This window comes from Zootoca vivipara, chromosome 14, assembly GCF_965207765.1.
Source record: "Zootoca vivipara chromosome 14, rZooViv2.hap1.1, whole genome shotgun sequence".
Lineage (NCBI taxonomy): Eukaryota > Metazoa > Chordata > Lepidosauria > Squamata > Lacertidae > Zootoca > Zootoca vivipara.
The window spans coordinates 35,019,415-35,041,414 of NC_142597.1; the positions used below are offsets into that span (position 1 = coordinate 35,019,415).

The following is a 22,000-nucleotide window of genomic DNA, read 5'->3' on the forward strand; positions in this document are numbered from 1 at the left end:
CAGCGCCCAGTGCTCAGCCCCAGCTCCTGCCAACCTAGCAGTTTGAAAGCACGCCAGTGCAAGTAGATAAATAGGTACCACTGTGGCGGGAAGGTAAACTGTGTCTCCATGCGCTCTGGTTTCCGTCACGGTGCTCCATTGTGAAGTGGTTTAGTCATGCTGCCCACATGACCCGGAAAGCTGTCTGTGGACAAACGCCGGCTCCCTCGGCCTGAAAGTGAGATGAGCGCCACAACCCCATAGTCGCCTTTGACTGGACTTAACAGTCCAGGGGTCCTTTACCCTTTACCTTTACCTATATATTCATATATATATATATATATATATATATATATATATATATATATCTACACATTTTTGTGTCTTTTTGTTTTTTCTTTGCATCACTTTACAGTGTGGTGTAGTGGTTAAGAGTGGTAGACTCGTAATCTGGGGAACCGGGTTCGCTTCTCCGCTTCTCCACATGCAGCTGCTGGGTGACCTTGGGCTAGTCACACTTCTCTGAAGTCTCTCAGCCCCACTCACCTCACAGAGTGTCTGTTGTGGGGGAGGAAGGCAAAGGAGAATGTTAGCCGCTTTGAGACTCCTTCGGGTAGTGATAAAGCGGGATATCAAATCCAAACTTCTTCTTCTTCTTCTTCTTCTTCTTCTTCTTCTTCTTCTTCTTCTTCTTCTTCTTCTTCTTCTTCTTCTTCTTCTTCTTCTTCTTCTTCTTCTTCTTCTTCTTCTTCTTCTTCTTCTTCTTCTTCTTCTTTATAATTGCAAACTTTTCAATAGAATATTAATATCAAAAGAAGAAGAAGAAAAGAAATAATAAGAATGAGAATGATAATAACGGCAGCAAATGAAGCAGGCCAACAGGTAACCTGGCTGCCATCCCCCCCCCCCAAAAGGTGGTGAGATGCATTTATATTCCAGCCTTGCACGTATACTTGTAAATTACCACATGCACCTGTTATGCAAATGTAAACTTTCTTTTGTCCTTGTTTTCGGTGATCCATTTCCTCTTTCTTTGCCCCCACCCTGCAATTCTGTCCTTGCAGCAATCCTGTGAGTCAGATTAGGCAGAGCAAATTTCAACTGGCAACCCAGGGAGCCTCAGGCGCCCAGGTCATTCTTTGCCAGTGAATTTCAAACCCTGCGCCGTGCTGCCTCAGTCTAGCGCATGCCTTCAGGAGCCAGGAGCCCACAGCACAGACATAACACACGCCAGGGCCAGGCAGCTTCCACTGTAGTGTTTGCTGTGCTCTGGAGACACACGGCAGGTGCAGAAAACTGAAACCCAGCACACAACCCCCCCCCCCAAAAATCCGCAATGTGGGGGAAATGAGACTTCCCCTTTTTAACGAGGATAAAAGCTGCAGCCTACCATCCGAGTCGTTTGACAGCGAGGGGGCACTATCTTAGCAAGAGCCAACAAGCATCAGGGCTGCAGGGATTTAGCAGCCGCCATGGGAGATACCTATATCCGACATATTGAATTGCTGGGCTACGAGAAGAGGTTTTTCCCAAGCCAGCACTATGTAAGTCTCTTTGTTGTTGTTACCTTGTTATCTTACCTTTCCTCCTCAAAGTGGAGCCTACAGTTCTCTTCCGCCTCATTTTCTCCTCACAACAACCCTGTGAGGTAGGTTAGGCAGGCTGAGAGTGAGTGACTGGCCCATGGCCACCCAGTCAGCTTCATGGCATTGTGTGTGGGGAGGGGGGTGGTATTGTTTTGCTGTTTCTGTTTTAACTAATTGTTTAGGGAAGTTTTTAATAACTGATATTTGTTTGTTTGTTTGCTTGTTTGTTTTCCATTATATTACAATACATTACCACACATTACATTTACAAATCTGTCAATTCCACCACCCATTTCCCCTCTCCCACTTCTCTTTCTATATTAGGCATCCCCAAACGTCGACCCTCCAGATGTTTTGGACTACAATTCCCATCTTCCCCGACCACTGGTCCTGTTAGCTAGGGATCATGGGAGTTGTAGGCCAAAACATCTGGAGGGCCGCAGTTTGGGGGTGCCTGTTCTATATCATCCGTCCCTCTTATTTGTTCTTTTCTCTATCCTCTAACTTCCCTCCGCCCCCACTTGATTTCCTTCCAATATATATGTTACATTATTCTTTGCAGACTATGTTGTTGTTTGTTGTTTAGTCGTTTAGTCGTGTCCGACTCTTCGTGACCCCATGGACCATAGCACGCCAGGCACTCCTGTCTTGCACTGCCTCCCGCAGTTTGGTCAAACTCATGTTCGTAGCTTCGAGAACACTGTCCAACCATCTTGTCCTCTGTCGTCCCCTTCTCCTAGTGCCCTCAATCTTTCCCAACATCAGGGTCTTTTCCAAGGATTCTTCTCTTCTCATGAGGTGGCCAAAGTATTGGAGCCTCAGCTTCACGATCTGTCCTTCCAGGGAGCACTCAGGGCTGATTTCCTTAAGAATGGATAGGTTTGATCTTCTAGCAGTCCATGGGACTCTCAAGAGTCTCCTCCAGCACCATAATTCAAAAGCATCAATTCTTCGACGATCAGCCTTCTTTATGGTCCAGCTCTCACTTCCATACATCACTACTGGGAAAACCATAGCTTTAACTATACGGACCTTTGTCGGCAAAGTGATGTCTCTGCTTTTTAAGATGCTGTCTAGGTTTGTCATTGCAGACTATAATCTTCTCCATTCCCCCCACCCTTTACCAAATTCTCTTCCACCGTACACTTCTCATTTTAGTCTAGGCGTATTAGAATATCTTTTTCTGAGCAGTGCTTCACCATATATTCTTCAATATACCATATATAACTGATGTTTTAGTAAAAGGCGAAAGATTTATACGATCTGAGGTAAAACCAGAGTATGTAACTGGTGTTTTAATGTACTTTTCATCTTCTGCTGGAAGCCGCCCAGAGTGGCTGGGGAAATCCAGCTAGATGGGCGTGGTATAAATAATACAGTGGTACCTCGGTTTAAGTACACAATTGGTTCCGGACGTCTGTACTTAACCTGAAGTGTACTTAACCTGAAGCGAACTTTCCCATTGAAAGCAATGGAAAGTGGATTAATCTGTTCCAGACGGTCCGCGGAGTACTCAACCTGAAGCTTACTTAACCCGAAGTATGAGTGTAATTGGTTCTGGAAGTCCGTACTTAACCTGAAGCGTACTGAAACGGATTAACCCACTTTCCATTACTTTCAATGGGAAAGTTTGCTTCAGGTTAAGTACGCTTCAGGTTAAGTACAGACTTCCGGAACCAATTGTGTACTTAAACCGAGGTACCATTGTACTATATACTATATACTACTTGTCATCTTCTTCTTTGGCAATCACTCATAGCCGAGTAAGATTGTCTTCCATAAACACGATTTTAACAATGGGTCCATAAGTGACTGTGGAGGCCAATTCTGGATCCACACGTCCTTCCACAGTGGAGACATTGGTTTCCAGGTGGGAGTTGATCACGGTGTGGATTTGCCAAGCGTGCCTTCCTCTTAGCACGTTTCTCCATTGCGCCCTGAGATCGAGTTTCTTCAAAGCCCATGGCACCTTTGATAAAGGCTGTTCTCCAACTGGAGCGCTCACAGGCCAGTGTTTCCCAGTTGTCTGTGTTTATACTACTTGTATATACTGCTTGTATATGTGGAACGCCCTTCAATCAGATGTCAAGGAAATAAGCAGCTATACTATTTTTTAAAGACATCTGAAGGCAGCCCTGTTTAGGGAAGCTTTTAATATTTAATGCTGTACTGTTTTAATACTCGATTGGGAGTGGCTGGGAAGACTCAGCCAGATGGGTGGGGTATAAATAAATTATTATTATTATTATTATTATTATTATTATTATTATTATTATTATTATTAACTCTAAGTGGTTTACAAAGATCCAATAAAAAAATAAAAAATAAGCATCAGTTAAAACTATAAAGTCAATCCTTGATCATTGGATGTTTCCAGTGTTATGAGAGGGGGAGAAAAACATTTTTTCTGTCCACTTTCTCCATGCTGTTCATCGTTTTATATACCTCTCCTGCTGGCCCTTTCTTTAATCTGAAAAGGCAGAGAGTGGAGGAGGGTCATCTGACTGGGAGATCCTGCTTAGATCTAGGGATGGGGGAGACATAGCTTCAGTTTCCATTTCATCCTTAGTCTGACAAATCTGCGCTTCGTACACCAGAATGCTTGGAAGTTTGCCCTTCTCTGAGGCTCCTAACATACCGTACATCTACCAACTGAGGAACTGGGACAAAAGATGTGTACATTGTTGCAAACTATATGCAAAGCCATGTGGAAATTAATGTACCAAAACGCATTCTAAATCCTTGCAAAAAAGTGTATTCTAGGCAACAAAAAGGAGCGTATTGTGCTCATACGCATTTTTGTGTAGTTTTTTTTTTAATTGCAATATTATGCAGAAATGGCAAGAACCAAGCTTAAGGTTGGAAGAATGAGAAACTGAGAGGATCTGATATTGACGGGTGTGTCTATGGCTGGTTAGGACATCACTCCCTGACCTCCCCACTGTTGCTTGCGATCCATTCTGGACCCTGCTCTCTTTCGTTCCCTTTTTGCCTGTTAACTGCAAACCCTGAGCCACCCACTCAAGCCTTGGCAGGGATTTTCTTGGCCTGCCTTCTTTTAATAACACTCTTGCACCATGATGATCTGGAGGAGGAGGAGGAGGAGGAGGAGGAGGAGGAGGAGGAGGAGGAGGAGGAGATAAGTCATTCTGGGTGAAGTACATGTGTGACACCCAGGGAAGAGAGGCAGAGAGAAGCCTGACGGGATGGCTTCAGCATTTAAGGGCTTGGCAATCAGCACTCCTGCAGATTCATAGTGGTGGGGTCTTCTGCAACCAAGAAGAGAGAGAGAGAGAGAGAGAGAGAGAGAGAGAGAGAGAGAGAGAGAGAGAGAGAGAGAGAGAAGGAAGGAAGGAAGGAAGGAAGGAAGGAAGGAAGGAAGGAAGGAAGGAAGGAAGGAAGGAAGGAAGGAAGGGTGAAAGGTCTTAGTCAATCATCAACTCACTTTTCCATAGCTTGGCTTCCCCACACTGACCTCATTCCCAAACCGCAGAGGAGGAGGAGGATGCCAGAGGAAGGCTCAAGCCCCCCCCAAACCGTCTCACCATCACCCCCACAGCAACATTCCCTGCAACTCAGCTTGAAATTAACCTTCCCCCCCAACCCACCCCCACCAGGACAAGAGGAAAAAAGCACGGGCACAACCTGCTCTCCACCCCAAGACGCAAAGCATTTAAGGGCTTGGCAATCAGCACTGCTGCAGATTCATAGTGGTGGGGTCTTCTGCAACCAAGAAAAGAGAGAGAGAGAGAGAGAGAGAGAGAGAGAGGAAGGTCATCAGCCCTCTTTTCTGCTTAGGTTAAATGTGATCAGCCTCTGCTTGGAAGGAAATGCAGTGGTACCTTGGTTCTCAAACTTAATCCGTTCCGGGAGTCCATTTGACCCCCCAAAACCATTCGAAAACTAAAGCACGGCTTCTGAATGGCTGCAGGAGCTTCCTGCATTCAAGTGGAAGCCATGTCAAATGTCCAGCTTCCGGGGAAAAACGTCCGCAAACCGGAACACTCACTTCCAGGTTTGCGGCGTTCGGGAGCCGATTTGTTCGGTAACTAAGCCGTTTGAGAACCAAGGTACGACTGTGGCTTAATTTGCAACCTTGCCGTTCTGAACTCACAAATGCCTGCAAGGAAATCCTCTCTGCTTTTGTCCTACGTTGATTTCCCCTCTCCTGCCGTCCTTGTGAACAACCGGGAAAGAGCTAGGTAAGAGGCACTGGGCCTTATGTAGCTCAGGGATGGATGAGGAAACCTGTTGGACTACAATTCCCATCATTCCTTGGCCATGCTGACTGGAGCTGATGGGAGCCTGACACCTCAAAAGCCCCAGTTTCTGTGTCCCCAGGATATGGAAAGGCCACAGCAAATATGTGAGTGGCGGCATGTTTTCTGGTGCCCCAGGTGTCAATGCTCATGCCATGATGCCAAATTTGGCCTCTTGGAAAAAGGCAGGCCAGAGCGGTGTTTTTAAAAAGCTGCATTTTCTTCAGCCTGAAAGAACAAAACAAAAAAAAGATGGAAGGAGCATGGTGGTGGTGGTGGGGGCTCCCAGATGACTTGTTTACTGAGCATGCATCTGGATTTGTTTTCAGGGAGATAAGATGACATTGCACTTTCCCATCACTTTGTTCTTTGCACATGTCATCTTTTGAGGAAGCAGGTTTGTTGCACAACAGCTCAACTTCAATTGTGCAATTGGAATTGGGCAGTGCTTGATTGAAAGTCCCGCAGACCGCAACAATCCGGGAGTGCCCCAGGGGTGAAGCAACAACCGTCAGGCTTATGATTCGAGTGCTCTATCATGTGGCTTCCCCGTAGAAAAGGAAAAAAAACAACAACAACCATGTGAACAAAGTCGGGAAATTCCACCCCATACACGTTGCTTGGGAGTACCCTCGCTTAGAGGAGACTGCGAGGGAACAGCCACCGTTCTAAAGCACAGCAAATGCTTTGTGTCCCCAAAACCCCAGGTTCATTCCCTGGGATTTCCAATCTATGGGCAGCATGGCAAGAGGAGATAATGGATAGCTCAGTTGGTAGAGCACAAGACTCTTAATATCGGGGTCATGAGTTCGAGCCCCACATTGGGTAACTGATCTGTTGAAAACGCAACTTGAAAAAAGAGACAATACACATATTTTTGTAAATTAAGAAATCTTTATTATTGTGCATTGCAGGGGGTTGGACTAGATGACCCCCGAGGTCCCTTCCAACTCTACAATTTTGTGATTCTACGACTGTTTGATTCTTCTGTGCCTGCTGCCCCTCAACGCAAGGTTGTAACACACCCATGTCACCCCTGAATTTTACGACATAAAACACACACACACCAGTCGTACAATGAAAAACCGCAAGTCCATTTCCAGATTCGGATATGACTCCAATAGTGAATATTTATGGATTGTTTTCAGGATGTCTACATTAGTTGCTTATTCTAGAACCGGGAAAACTGACATTGTTTTGTGCTTAAAGCTTCAGTTTCTGATGAATGTTTCTGCAGGACCAGAAGCACTCTAGTATTCCAGCGTCAAAGCAGATAACACCTATTTTTAATGCATTTTTTAAAAAAACATAATGGGTGTAACATTAATCATCTAAATTCAGGGCCCTCTTAAGAGCCTGGGATGAAGAGTAGGGTTGGCGGGGGGAGACCGTTTGAAAGCTTTTACCGATTCTGAACAACGGTCTGTTCTCCTTGTCAGGTCTACATGTTCCTGGTGAAATGGCAAGATCTCACCGAGAAAGTTGTGTATCGGAAGTTCACCGAGATCTACGACTTCCACGTGAGTAAACTGTTGCCTCTCTGGCGCCTTAAGAGTTTCTGTGCCGGGATGGTGCATTCATTACATCGCCAAAGAAGACTAAAAAGGGGGACCTGCGTAAAATGTGCATGGGCTAATCAATAATAATAATAATAATAATAATAATAATAATAATAATAATAATAATTTATTATTTATACCCCGCCCATCTGGCTGGGTTTCCCCAGCCACTCTGGGCGGCTTCCAACAGAAGAATAAAATAATCGATTAAAGATTAAAAGCCTCTCTAAGCAGGGCTGCCTTCAGATGTCTTCTAAAAATCTGGTAGCTGTTTTTCTCTTTGACATCTGATGGGAGGGCGTTCCACAGGGCGGGCGCCACTACCGAGAAGGCCCTCTGCCTGGTTCCCTGCAACATGGCTTCTCGCAACGAGGGAACCGCCAGAAGGCCCTCGGCACTGGACCTCAGTGTCCGGGCAGAACGATGGGGGGTGGAGACGCTCCTTCAGGTATACTATATGTACACCTGCAGATTTAGAAATAATTGCTGTTCTTTCAGATAGGCCTCTTTCTCACCTTTTAGGAGTTAAATCATAGCAATCATTCCTGAATCTGCATCCATACATATAATGCCACGCAAACCTGTGGCCTCCTCTTTTTTTTCTTTTTAGGGTGTGTACGCTGCCCTAGGACAACTTTCTGTGGTTGCTCCTCTTTCTTAGAAAGACAGGATGTCATTTTTGGGTACTCCGAGTACCCCAGGGACTGTGGGGTAGAAGGCAGTGGGGATCAAGTGTAAGTGGAGCCAGAGCCATCATAGAATACGTACGCGCAAGCATTGTGGGCAAACCTTACAAATCTCACTAAAGCTGGAAGGAAGGGCAGCCGAGTAGGAGGCCAACAAAAGAGGGTGACTCCTGTATTGTTCTCTTTTTATTGCAGCTGGTTGGAATTTCTGAGCTGCCTGGTTTAAATATTATTTCATGAGATAGTCATATGATGAGAATTCAACATTTCAAGTCTTTCCCCTTTTTTTGCAAGCCGCAAAGGGGAAGTCTGTTGCTGCCTTTACCGCCAACCTTGTGCCTTGTTCTTTTGTTTTCTTGTTTTGGGAAGGCTGGGGTGGAAACCCAGGGGAGGGGCAGCCACTGGGTCAGCCTGGGGCACTCAGACTTTGTAATTCCAGATGTCCCTCCATTCAGTCCCCATGAGACCAGTGGAGGCTGGCCCACTGCGACAAATCACTTGCTGTTGGGAGTGATCTGAGTCACTGTACATGAGACAACATCTAGATTAATGAAAATAAGGGACAGCAGGAAAATCACAGTAACGATAAAAATGCTTTCAGATATAACATCTCATAGGTAAAGGTAAAGGGACCCCTGACCGTTAGGTCCAGTCGCGGACGACTCTGGGGTTGCGGTGCTCATCTCGCTTTACTGGCCAAGGGAGCCAGCGTACAGCTTCCAGGTCATGTGGCCAGCATGACTAAGCCGCTTCTGGCAAACCAGAGCAGCACACGGAAACGCCATTTACCTTCCCGCTGGAGCGGTACCTATTTATCTACTTGTACTTTGATGTGCTTTCGAACTGCTAGGTTGGCAGGAGCTGGGACTGAACAACAGGAGCTCACCCCGTCGTGGGGATTTGAACAGACGACCTTCTGATCGGCAAGCCCTAGGCCAGGCATAGGCAACCTTGGCTCTCCAGATATTTTGGAACTACAACTCCCATGATCCCTGACCACTGGTCCTGTTAGCTAGGGATCATGGGAGTTGTACAGTGGAACCTCGGTTTATGAACACCTCGGTTTACGAAATTTCGGTTTGCGAACGCCGCAGACACATCTGGAACGGATTAATTCACTTTCCATTACTTTCAATGGGAAAGTTCGCTTCAGTTCATGGGCGTACCCAGCATGGGGTAGAAGCAGGGCAGCTGGAGAGGACAGGCAGGGATGCTGCCTGCTGTGCTCCGCCTCGGCCTGCTTGGCTGAAGCAAAACGGCAGCAGCGGCAGTGAAGCTGCCTCCGTTGAAGGAAACCTGGACCTGGACCTGGGCTAACTTCAGCCCACACTCTTTCAAGTCACAATGAGCACAGCACAGAAAGTGCTGCCCCACAATGTTCCACGGCACTTCATTTGACCCTGAAATACATGCAAATTAAGTGCCGTGGAGCATTGTGGGGCAGCACTTTTTGTGCTGTGTTCGCTGTGACTTGAAAGAGTGTGGGCTGAAGTTAGCCCAAGTCCAGGTCCAGGTTTCCTTCAACGGAGGCAGCTTTGCTGCTGCTGCCTCGTTTTAGTCACCGCTGCCATTAAAGGAGCGGGCGAGGCAGGAGTGCAAGCGCGGGTGGCTCCGTGTGCTGCCTTGCAAATGGCCCCCTTTCCTCTGGGGGGCGTGGACGTTGACCATGCCTCCTGAGGGGATCCTGGCCATGTCATTGCCAGCTAGCCAATCGGGTGGCTGGGGGGCGTGGCTGGGGTGTGTGGCTGGGGGGCGTGGCTGGTGTGCCCCTCCAAGCTTTGATCCTGGGTACGCCCATGGGTATGAACGCTTTCAGTTTAAGTACTCCGCGGACTGTCTGGAACAGATTAATCCACTTTCCATTACTTTCAATGGGAAAGTTCGCTTCAGTTTATGAATGCTTCAGTTTATGAAGAGAGTTCCGGAACCAATTGTGTTCATAAACTGAGGTACCACTGTAGTTCCAAAACATCAGGAGAGCCAAGGTTGCCTATGCCTGCCCTAGGCTCTGTGGTTTAACCCACAGTGCCACCCGCTGTCCGTCGGCCTTCTTACTTACAACCAATCAGGGGGCAGCTTTGCCTGTCATCTGCTCTGGCGCCACCTTCTGCCAGCCTCCTGCCTTCCACCCTACCAGTTACCACTTCGCAGGACAGTCCCTGCTTCTTGTTGCTGGTTCCTGTCAGATGGCTGTCCCACTGCCTCATCATGTCCGGCTCTTTGGCCACAGATTTAAGGCATTGCGACACAATGTAAAGCAGTTATGGCTTCTCTCCAATAATTCTGGGAGCTGTAGTTTGTTAAGGGTGCTGAGAGTTGCGAGGAGACCTCTGTTCCCCTCAGGGAGCTGCAGAGTGGTTTAACAATCAACCTCTCTCCTCAGGGGGCTCTGGGAATTGTAGTTCTGCACGGAGAATGCGGGGGGGGGGGAGGGGAAGCCTCCTAAAAACTCTCAGCACCCTTAACAAACTGCAGCTCCCGAAATTCTTTGGGGGGTGGGGAACTGTTTGAAGTGATATCACAGGACTTTAAATGTATGGTGTCAATGCAGCCATTGTTGAATGGGGATTTGCTTTTTAAAAAGTAAATTGTGGACACCCCCCCCCCCACAATCTGCATCAGAATCCAGTAGAAAAGGATAAAAGATTAAGGGACTCTTCTCTCCCCGCCCTGCATCAGGGTCCCAGTCCAGACTTCTGCTCCCCTGCCTGCAATTTACTTTTTAAAAGCAGGGGAAGCAATTGCTAATTGCCAAATTGATGGGAATGGAAGTCCCTTATTAAATTACTGACTGGAAGTGACTAAACGGACCCGGTGAGATTTGTTTTCCGTTCATTCTTTCATCTAGAATTCTAACGCTGCTCTTGCTTTCTCTCCTTTCTCTAGAAAGCTTTAAAGGAGATGTTTCCTATTGAATCTGGGGACATTAGTATTGAGAACAGGATCATTCCTCACTTGCCTGGTAAGTAAGCCGGCACAACTGCTGCCAGTTCTGGGTTTTTGGCATTGCCTTGAGTCTGGAGCTATAAAGCCAGCCCTGATTTATAATCAGCGCTGTATTTTAAATTATCGTTGTGTCTGAAATTTCAAACTGCTGGCCTAAATGACTTTTTAGCTGCACACACCCCGTATGTTTAAATCACATTTCCCACCCACCCCCAAATAATCATGGGAACTGTAGTTTGTTCATCACCGAGCCGCGATCTCCAGCAGCACCTTTAACAAACTCAAGTTTCTCGTAATTCTTTGCAGGTGTGTTTATGTAGGATTCTTCTTCCCAGCTATTCAGGGCTTTCCTTTGGTGGAGAGTGAAAGCAGTCTTCACATGCTCAAAAGAACACCTCCCCCCTCACCATATTACCATATTCTTCTGTGTATAACATGCCCCCATGTAGAAGACGACCCCTATTTTTTTGGACCGCAACAACAACAACAACAAAAATTGGGGGGAAATTGCCCAAAGTTGTTGAGCTTCTTTTGAGGGTGGGCGGGGGGGGGGAGTCACCGCCGCCAATCGCTCTACAGCCTGCCCACCAATGCAAATCGCATACATCGTCACGGCCAATAATCGTCTGCATGCTTGCCGCCAAACCACAGCCAATTGCACACACCACCTTGCCGCTGCTGTAAATAGCACACCCATTTGCCACAGTGACAGCCAATCATCACCAGGCCTTGCCGCAGCAGCCAATCACACACACAATCACCACTGCCAATCTCCTGCTGGCACCAATCGCCTGTCACCCCTCTGATATCCATCTGAAACGACCTGCAATTTTCGCCTATTCATTCTAAGGAAAAGTTGTCGTGTATGGCACAGAAAAATGTGGTATATTATTTCACACGGTTTAAGACTGAGCGCCAGTACTTCAACATTTCACTGGCAGCACCCAAATGTGCTCTGGTTTCCAGGCAAACAAGGCAATGTAGAGATTTTGGTGTCTTTAGGATACATGGTTTCATGACACATGTATACCACCTGAGCTTACGATGGAGGGGCTCACAGCATCAACATCCCAAGAGGGCCTACTTTCTTTCAAAGGCTTGAATTCAAACAGAAATCAACCACTGTGCTCTGACCTTCTCTCCAACTTGCTGCTTTTCCCAGCCTGCAACCTTTCCCCCCCTCTAGGTCACATCACAGCCAACTCTCAGCTCTGGCTTTGTCTTCTAACTAACTCTGAATTGAGGGCATGGTCCCACCCATTTGCTGTCTGACCCAGATTCCACTCTCCTATTTACTTTCTTAATGGCCTATTCCGTCGTTCTCCTAATGGCCCATCTCCCAGGCAATCACCTGAACACAGAAAGCTTGGGTGTAGGAATTAGCAGTTTAACTCCCCAAGGCTTGATTATATTCTAACACCTATTGGATTCAGGAATTTAGTGGTGCCTGGCACCTACAAACTCATAACAATGTCATTGCTCAAACGCTTACGTACTTTGTAGTAACCAGGAACACATTTAGATCTTTGGTTTGTCCAAATCAGTTGTCTTGCAAATGCAGTATTGTGGGTTTTGGGGAACTGAAATAACTGTTCCATTGCAGTTGATTGACCAAGCAGCCACATGTGGTTTTTTTAAAAAAGGTTCCTGTTCCCTTTTGGATTCTGTTTGCATAATGATGAGAAACAACCAAGTCTTGAACCAAGTCACCAACTGAGACACAAACATACACTGTCTGTTTCAGTTTCTGTCAATATCTCATTTTCCCAACCACATCTGTGTATGATTTTTTTTTTTGAAGTTGGCATTTGAATGTGAATTTCTCCCCAAATACACATTTTTTCTATGCAATTTTGCCCAGAATATACTTCTTTTTGACAAGAATTTCTCCCTGAAGTAACACATTTTTGTATGTTATTCTCACCAATCTTATGCATGTTTGTGCATCTTACTGGGCTGGAGAATTGCACTGGAATATTTGTATATTCCATGACCATTAGGTCCAGTAGTGACCGACTCTGGGGTTGCGCGCTCATCTCGCGTTATTGGCCGAGGGAGCCGGCGTATAGCTTCCAAGTCATGTGGCCAGCATGACAAAGCCGCTTCTGGCAAACCAGAGCAGCACAGGGAAACGCCGTTTACCTTCCCGCTGTAGCGGTTCCTATTTATCTACTTGCATTTTGATGTGCTTTCGAACTGCTAGGTTGGCAGGAGCTGGGACCGAGCAACGGGAGCTCACCCCATCACAGGGATTCGAACCGCCGACCTTCTGATCAGCAAGCCCTAGGCTCAGTGGTTTAACCACAGCGCCACCTGGGTCCCTTGTTTTAGAAAGGTAGCTTTGCCTATTGTTTCAGAATTAGGTAGTGTCACCTGAAATGCAAACTGAATTGACTGGAATGGGCATTGACCGGACGGGATGGGGTAGTCCTCTGGCATGATGAAATGCAGACTCCTGTTTCCCTTCCTACCCATCTATCTAGCGCCAAGGTGGTTTGACAGCCAGCGAATCACCGAAAATCGGCAAGACACACTCTCCGAGTACACCATGGCCCTCATCAACCTGCCCCGCAAGATCTCCCGGTGTGGGCACGTCTTGACCTTCTTCAAAGTCAGACAGGATGACCTGAACCCACCTCTAGCAAGCCAGTGAGTATTGCCAGGACGCTGGGAGGCATCTATTGGGCTAAGACTGGCGGGAAGGGTCCATAGGGAGGGAGGGAACCGTGTCCATCTTGAACCCAGTGTCAGCGCCTGGTACTTTGGGCAGCTGTAAGAAGTCCAGTGTCACCCTCCCCTGGGGCTCATTGCCACCCCTTCTCATTGCCGCTCCTGGTAAATGGCTCTGAAAAGTGCCATTTACAGTATCTCAGTATAGCCCCTTCCCAGTGGCAGCTGCTCCCCAGATGTGTCTCTCAAACTTTGGTCCCCAGCTATCGTTGGACTACAACTGCCACCACCTGTAACTAGCAGGAGCGGTGATGAGGGATGATGGCAGTTGTAGTCCGACGACACATGTAAGTGAAACACCACTTGGGCCTGGTAGGGCAGAACACGGGGAGCCGACCAGTAGGGGGCGCCAGAGCTAACTCCTTCTAGTTTTGTCCCCATCTGCCTCCTCTCTCCTGAGTTCTACAAGGGCGACCCCAAAACTAAGGAGGAGGAAGCGGACAGTCAGGGCCACTCCTTGGACTGCTTGTGAGATATAAGGCAAGCAAGCTGACTGGAGGCAGGCTGAGACTGGTGGTCCAGCCTCCATAATAATAATAATAATAATAATTTATTATTTATACCCTGCCCATCTGGCTGGGTTTCCCCAGCCACTCTGGGCGGCTTCCAACCGAATATTAAAAACAGTACAGCATCAAACATTAAAAACTTCCCTAAACAGGGCTGCCTTCAGTTGTCTTCTAAAAGTAAAATAGTTGTTTATTGCCTTGACATCTGCTGGGAGGGCGTTCCACAGGGCGGGTGCCACTACCGAGAAGGCCCTCTGTCTGTTAGAGACATCTAACTTGACACTGTGTGGCAAGACAAGAGTGGATGGTTGTGGCCCACTCCATAAAAAAGAGTCAGTGCTGGGCATGCTGAGAATCATAGAATCATAGAGTTGGAAGAGACCACAAGGGCCATCCAGTCCAACCCTCTGCCAAGCAGGAAACACCATCAAAGCATTCTTGACATATGCCTGTCAAGCCTCTGCTTAAAGACCTCCAAAGGAGACTCCACCACACTCCTTATACACTCCTTGTACACTCCTGCTTATATTCCATGTTTCAAATGCCCAAAGTACGTTACCTTCGTAATGCTTGCAACAGCCCTGCAATGCAGGCCAGTGTGGTTATCCAACATGCTGTGAGTTCATGACTTGCTTGAGGCCGCCAGTTTGAGTCTGTGGCTGGGATGGAAGACTTGACACTTCCAACAGTGTTTGCCTTTGATTCTTTCCCCCTTAGCGTCAAGAAACCAGAAACCTTTTTTATACCAAAGGACTCCAAGAAGATTGCAGCAGGTAATTAAAAAGCAGAAGGGGTGAAATCCTTCCCACTCGTCTTGCCTACCTCTTTCCCTACGGTGGCCGTATGTTACGGCCAGGATCACAGTCTGCCTTGCCCTCAGCAGCACTAAGGTCTAAGGCAGGCATCCCCAAACTGCGGCCCTCCAGATGTTTTGGCCTACAACTCCCATGATCCCTAGCTAACAGGACCAGTGGTCAGGGATGATGGGAATTGTAGTCCAAAACATTTGGGGGGCCGAAGTTTGGGGGTGCCTGTTCTAAGGAGAGCTGTGGATGCCCTCATGTCCTGCGTGCCGCTTCTCCAGAAACATCTGGCTGGGTAGTTTGTTAAGGGCGTTAGGAATCATAGCTCTGTGAAGCACAAACTGCAATGCTCGGGATTCTCTGGGAGTAGCCATGCGCTTTCATAGGATCCTAGAGTTGGAAGGGGCCCCCAGGGGTCAACAAGTCCAACCCCCCTGCAATGCAGGAATCTCAACTAAAGCACCCCAGACAGATGACCACTCAACCTCTATTTAAAAACCTCCATGGAAGGAGAGTCCACCACCTTTCCTCTGCCAAACATCTCTTGCAGCCAGAAAGTTCTTCCTGCTCTCTTTAGTTGGAATCTCCTTTCTTGTAACTTGAAGCCATTGGCAGCGCTCTCTCTTAACTAAAAGCGCTACTGGGCACTGTATGAAAGCAGTTCTGAAATCTATTTTTCAGATTTCACCTTCCGCCCCAAACTCTGTGCCTTTTCTATCCCAGAACCTTGTGCGCGGAGAGAATTAGCTCACTGTTATTTAGTGGGGAGGGAGATCCTCTGCATGCCACAAAACGTACTGTATTAAGTTTGCACGTGGCGCTGGTCCCTCGCACTCCAGACAGGTCTGAGGGGCTCGGCTCTGGCCAATCCTGGCTCAAACGGGGCCCTTGAGAGTTCCCCTAATCACAGCCGCTTCTCCTCCAATAGATATCACGGGACCCATCATCTTACAGACGTATCGGGCAATTGGCGACTATGAGAAGAACTCCAGCACTGAGATGGGGGTCAAAATGGGGGACATGGTGGACGTCGTGGAGAAAAGCGAAAGCGGTAAGGGGAGAGAGCTGGTGTTTCTCTCTTGGAGAGGGGCTGGTTTTGCAGCGGTGGCAGAGAAAGTAGGGAACATCCTATTCCAGGGGTCAACAACCTTTTTCAGCCGTGGGGCTGTCCACCGTCCTTCAGACCATGTGGGGGGCCAGACTATATTTTGAAAAAAATAATAATGAACGAATTCCTATGCCCCACAAATAACCCAGAGATGCATTTTGAATAAAAGGACACATTCTACTCATGTAAAAACACGCCGATTCCCACACTGTCCTTGGGCCGGATTGAGAAGGCGATTGGGCCGCATCCAGCCCCTGGGCCTTACTTAGGTTGCCTACCCCTGTCCTATTCCATAGCCATAATTCTACTATTTATACCCCTGCCTGTCTAACTGTGTTGCCCCAGCCACTTTGGGCATCTTCCAACACATATAAACGCATAATAAAACATTAAACATTTTTTAAAAAGAGCTTTCCTATACAGAGCTGCCTTCAGATGGCTCGAGAGTTGCACAACTCCATACCCTGCAACATTTCTGTGATGAGAATGAGGATGTCCTAAGGAAAAGCGAGACATTCCAGGATCAAAACAGAAACTGGGATGACTTCTGTAAATCCAGGATAATAGGGACACTTAGAGGGTCTGTACTTTGGCCGCAGCAGTAGGTAGCGTAGGCTGGCAATGTGGCATCTCTGGGGCCATGGCGTCCCTTGGGGTCTTCTTCTGGTGCCTTTATGGAGAGCCTCTGATTCCCTCACTGCCTCCTGGGTCATGAGATGAGGGCAGCGGTTACCCTTTCCTTTCTCGAAACGTGCATAGAGTTGAAAGAGGAAGTTTGAAGAGCGGTGGCCTTTCCCCACTTCCTCTTCTGTCTCTGTACAGTATGTGCTTTCCAAGGCTCATATTATTTCTACTGCCTCTGACTTTTGCCCAGGTCCTTTGGAGAACTAAGTGTGTCCACTTTCTTTCTCTCTGTCTTTGATGGGGCAGATGAGCAGACGAGAGAAGCGGTCTGTTGGCACGCCGAGGACAGATAAAACAAAGTCCTTCTTGGCACACAGTTAATGTGTGGAATATTATCCCATAGGAGGCAGCAATGCCCATCAATGGCAATGCTTCTGAATACCAGTTGCTGGAAACTGCAGGAGAGAACAGTGTGTTCTTGTCTTCAGGTCCTGTTTACAGGTTTCCAGAAGATGCAGGACCAAATGGGCCATTGGTCTGATCCAGCAGGCTCTTTTGAAGACCTGGAGGGGTGGTACCCACACTGCTTCCTCAAAAAAAATAAATCCGAATGTGCCCATGGGTCTAAAGACGTTGATGACCTGTGCAGGCATTAAGCATAACCAGCTGCGCTTCTGATGTGTAAACCTTGGTGACAGATAACTTGGTCCAGGAGGACACCGATTTATTTATCTATTTGTCTCGCTCCAGGTTGGTGGTTCTGTCAGCAGAAGAACAAGCGGGGTTGGGTCCCCGCTGCCTACCTCGAACCTATGGATGGTCCAGATGAGTCTGAAGAACAGGATCCCAACTATGCAGGTAAAACAAACCCTCTCTGTTGGATCTGCGGATGCCCAGGTCCCACTTAACCCTGAGGTTAAGTGGCAGCATTTGAAAGATAGCTATCTTTCAGCCTCTGTTTTCCTATCTGTAAAATGGGAACAATAGCGACCCCCACCACACATGGGTAGCACGAAGGGGATTGCAGTTCAGACCGGAAAGCACGTCGCGTGTGCTTTAACTGTGCAAACTGAAGGTTGAATATCAATGAGATGATTATTGGGTCTTTTTGTTGCCGTGCAAACTCCTGAGTCCTTCTTGATGGCCCTCTGCTCTTTTGTTTTAAGGGGAACTCCACATTGTCCGGAAAGGCTACACGGCTGCCCAGGAAGACGAGATCACTCTGAAGGAAGGGGAAACCATAGAAGTTATCCATAAACTGCTTGATGGATGGTGGGTTGTCAGGTGAGGAACCCAAGAGGGGCTGGTGGAAATAAACATCACCTAGTGTGTGGCAATTGGAGGTATCCTGCCTTTGAATGTAGAGGCTCCATTTCTGTCTACTGTGGCTGATGGGCATGGACTGTTCTGTCCTAAAGACTTGTTTGGGCCTTTCAAAAATCCCTTCGGCTAACCTGGGGCCCTCCAGATGTTTGGGGACTACAGCTCCCATCAGCCCCATGGTGGGGGTGATGGAATCAAGGCTGCACTGGTGAGGGCTGATGGGAGTTGTGGTCTAAAGGACTTGGAGGGCACCGGGGTGAAGGAAGAAGGACTCTGTCTAAGGCAGCTTACTGTGTCCCTTATTGGCCATCATTCAAAGTGTACATTTACTGGGTGGAGGGCGAAACAGGATCACACCTCTTGCTCCCATGTCTAGTGTGATATTTGAAAGGGGAGCCTGGGTGTGCGCACACATGTCTTTGTGTGCTGTTTTACCCACATAGGCTCTCCACACAACCAGGAAACCCCCCTTCAAATATTGTGCTGAATCTGTGGATGTCAAAAAAAGTGCGTTTATCAAAAGTGGGGGCAGCATTGCTCATGGTGTGGGAGATTGGGGTTACATCCTCCTTCATCCCCCTGGGATTAAGGCTCTCTGTCCGCTTGCCAGCCCCAGCGCTCCTTCCTCTTTTTATCTTGTGGGTAAATTGATGTTGTTTCCGAAATCTCAGGAAGGACGAAACTACAGGCTATTACCCGTCAATGTATCTGCAGAAATCTGGGGAGCTGAATAACCTAGAGAATAATCAGCTGAGGAACAAAGGAGCCCCACCTCGAAGGTAGCGTATTTGTGTGTTGGTGGAAGATGTTTTTGGCATTTTTTGGCATGGGAACAATAATTAAAAGGACTGGTGCAAGACCTTTTTCCACGAGTCAAATCAGACAATTGCAAACACTTCCTATTCCACATACAGAGGCTGATTGCACCACCATAAGCAAATTTATTAAATGATCCACTGGTTTTGACACCTTAAAAATATACTTTGGCAATTTCCTATACATGAACCAGTGTTTATTATTATTATTATTATTATTATTATTATTATTATTATTATTATTATACTCAAAGGTACGCAATACCAGCTCCTTTTTTTTCTAGAAGAAAAGCACTGATATGAACAGTTAGGTTGAAAAAAAACATTAAAGAAGAAGTTAAAATAATCATAAAGCTTTTGACACAGTCGAATGAAACCTAATTTAAACTAAAGAGAAACTGAACACACTCTTAAATTTCTCAGATGTGATTCTACTAGCTCATTCTGCCTGGCGCTTCCTTGCAGCTGCAGCGCTGTCCCATATGTTACATGTGGGTCAAACATCTTCTTAGAGTGAACAGATGATTTCTTGATAAGAGTACCATAGGTGGTTAAACCAGACAAAGAACTTCTCATAAATCTTCCCCTTGGGTATCCTATAAAAGGATGCGTCACAGCAGATTACATTCTCTAGCCAAACAAACAAACAAACAAACAAACAACATGTCTGTATCTGACTTCCTACATGTTGGAAAGCATAACTCTGAAGGCATTATGCCTATACAACTCTGAAGCATTGTATACGGGAAACATTATCAGTTCTTCTAGATAGCTAGACCTTTGATGATCCTTTCGGAAAAAGACAATACATTGGGGAAATTTAGTTCATTGTAGCAAACCTATATATTCTCTAGCTTGAGCTTCATACACCTGTCCCTCTGTGTGTGTGTGTGTAAGGTGTAAATGAGGCCAAAACAATTACTTTGGTAATGGAATTTGCAGAATGTCACTGTGATTTCCCATATGACGTGAGGGAAGCCATGCTCTTTCTCCTTCTGACTTGGCAGATCCACCATCCGAAATATCAAGAGCATCCACAATCAAGGTCGCAAGCAGATCAGCCAGGAGACGTATCGGCGGAACAGCGTGAAATACTTGGTGAGCCGGAGGAAGATGAGGAACAACCTCCTCTACAAAGGCAGCACTATCAGTAAGTCCAAGGTGGGGCCTCCCCAATACTGTACCTCGTTTGGCTTCGTTTGAAAGCAGCTTTTCCAAAGGCGCCCCATGGCGAGGAGGTAGCGAGTTGCTGTGGCCGCTGTGAGAACAGGTTGCTGAAGCAGATGGGCCTTGGGCCTGATCCGGAAGGTTCTTCTCATGCTCGTATGTTGCAAAGTAGGGCCGTTCTCAGCCACCTCAACCTCTGAGACAGAAATTTGCAGGTGGATTATTTATTTATTTGTGGGTTTTTTTAAAAATAAAAAGGTGCCATATTGAAAACAACAGCACAAGGCCTCTCTCCGCAACCTTTCAACCTAATGGGGACAATACAAAAGGAAAAGGGGATGAGGAGGGGAGAGGAAGATGGGCAAATTTGGGTACCGACTCAAAATTATTGCAATGACCCATCCGAGGGAGTAAGTTCTGGAAAGGGTGGACCATTGAGTTCCAGCTGTGTCCCCCTCTCCCTCTCCATCTCAGAATGTGCCGAAGCAACTACTTTCCAGTTTACACTTGATCTTCACAAAGCAAACTAGTTCAGTTCACAGTTCAAGTTTTTATCCAAATGAGCCTTGGCAAAACAAACAAACAAATACAAAAACCAAGCCTTCGGGGCATTGCAAACTGCTAGGCTGAATAAAATATGTTTAACAAGACCAAGAAAACATTAAAACACACAACAATTATGCTCTTTAAAGCTTAAAGGCCCAAGAATTCTAAAGCAGGCATGAAGAATTTTGGGCCCTCCCGGTGTTGCTGAGCTACAGTAACTCACAACATCCCTGACCGTTGGCCACGGTTGCTAGGGCTGCTGGGAGCTGTAGTTCAGAGACACCTGGAGAGCTGCAGGTTCCCCATCCCTGATCCAAATAGTTTTTTTAAAAAAGTAAATGAAGACGAACAAGGAAGAGTTTTGAGTTCACCCCAAAACAAACATAATTCACATTCATTTCACCCCGAAATGGTAAGAACTGCTTTCAGTTACAGTTCAGATATTTTCGAACCGATCCCATGAGCTTTGTTAAATCGAACCAGTTCATTCCAAGCACCGCTTGAGATGAAAACAAAGAAATTTATTGTGTGCTTCTTTCATTTTGTAGCAGAGAAAGACGAGACAGAGAATAACCAGTCCAAGGCTCAACCTGCCATCCCTCCAAGACCCAGTAAAGACTTGATTGTGGCCCGCTGCTCGGAGACCACAAAAAGCAAAATCAAGTGAGGAGGAAGCTTGTTTCTGCCCATGGCAGCATCTCCGAGGGACTCGCTGGCCAGACTGGACTCCTGTGAAGTTCTGCTTTCCAGAACTCTGCGCCTGAATTTTTAGCAATGCGTATGCCCGTGTTTGTTGTAAAAGTGTCGACAGTGCAAGGTTTGATGCTGGTGGACTCTGTTCATTCTTCAGGGTGTGCTTTTCCTTCTTCCCTCCCAATATTAAATCTTATGGACTAGTGACTTGTTTGGCTCCAGCAAGTTTAAATGCCTACACAGAGCCATTGAGCTATGAAAGCCTGTGGACGCCTTAAGTGTTGCCTGGTCAGTGGGGTAACTGATGCTCCTAAGAAATAAAAAAATGCTGGCCATTAGCTTTTGCTAGCTAGAAGTATTCCATCAATCATTTTTGTGATAACAGGAGAAGGAAGAATGGTATTATTGTTTGTCACCCATTATCTGACATATAGCACAGGCTCTTTTGTAAATTGTGTTTTTGGTTAATATGACCTTGGTCTATGCCCAAGTATATCTATATATGTATACTGTATGTTTAAGTACACAAATGTTTGATAAATAAATAAGTGCATGTGAAGCCTGAGTTTCCCCGTCATCTTGCACAGGCAGTTCTGGATAGGAAACTCTTGCAACAGAAAGGAAATTCTTGGTATATAACTTTCTGTTTTGCAGTCTCCGTTTTTTG

The 22,000-nt window shown here is 46.7% G+C and overlaps 1 protein-coding gene across 1 annotated transcript; it reads left to right on the plus strand.

Annotated features, from left to right (window-relative positions):
* Positions 1 to 1,383: 1,383 nt before the first annotated feature.
* On the plus strand, positions 1,384 to 21,892 carry NCF1 (neutrophil cytosolic factor 1). Its single transcript, XM_035140113.3, has 11 exons — positions 1,384 to 1,523; positions 7,264 to 7,344; positions 10,956 to 11,031; positions 13,499 to 13,664; positions 14,972 to 15,027; positions 15,986 to 16,108; positions 17,540 to 17,647; positions 17,956 to 18,073; positions 18,784 to 18,891; positions 19,935 to 20,077; positions 21,189 to 21,892. The coding sequence occupies exons 1-11, from the start codon at positions 1,452 to 1,454 to the stop codon at positions 21,305 to 21,307; spliced, it is 1,170 nt and encodes a 389-aa protein (XP_034996004.3). The 5' UTR covers positions 1,384 to 1,451; the 3' UTR covers positions 21,308 to 21,892.
* Positions 21,893 to 22,000: the final 108 nt, after the last annotated feature.

Excerpts from the sequence above, each read along its gene's own strand:
- NCF1 (XM_035140113.3), top strand. The coding sequence starts at position 1,452 with ATGGGAGATACCTATATCCGACATATTGAATTGCTGGGCTACGAGAAG. Across the intron at positions 7,345-10,955 it reads CCGAGATCTACGACTTCCAC|AAAGCTTTAAAGGAGATGTT; the intron begins GTGAGTAAACTG and ends TCCTTTCTCTAG. Across the intron at positions 15,028-15,985 it reads CTCCAAGAAGATTGCAGCAG|ATATCACGGGACCCATCATC; the intron begins GTAATTAAAAAG and ends CTCCTCCAATAG.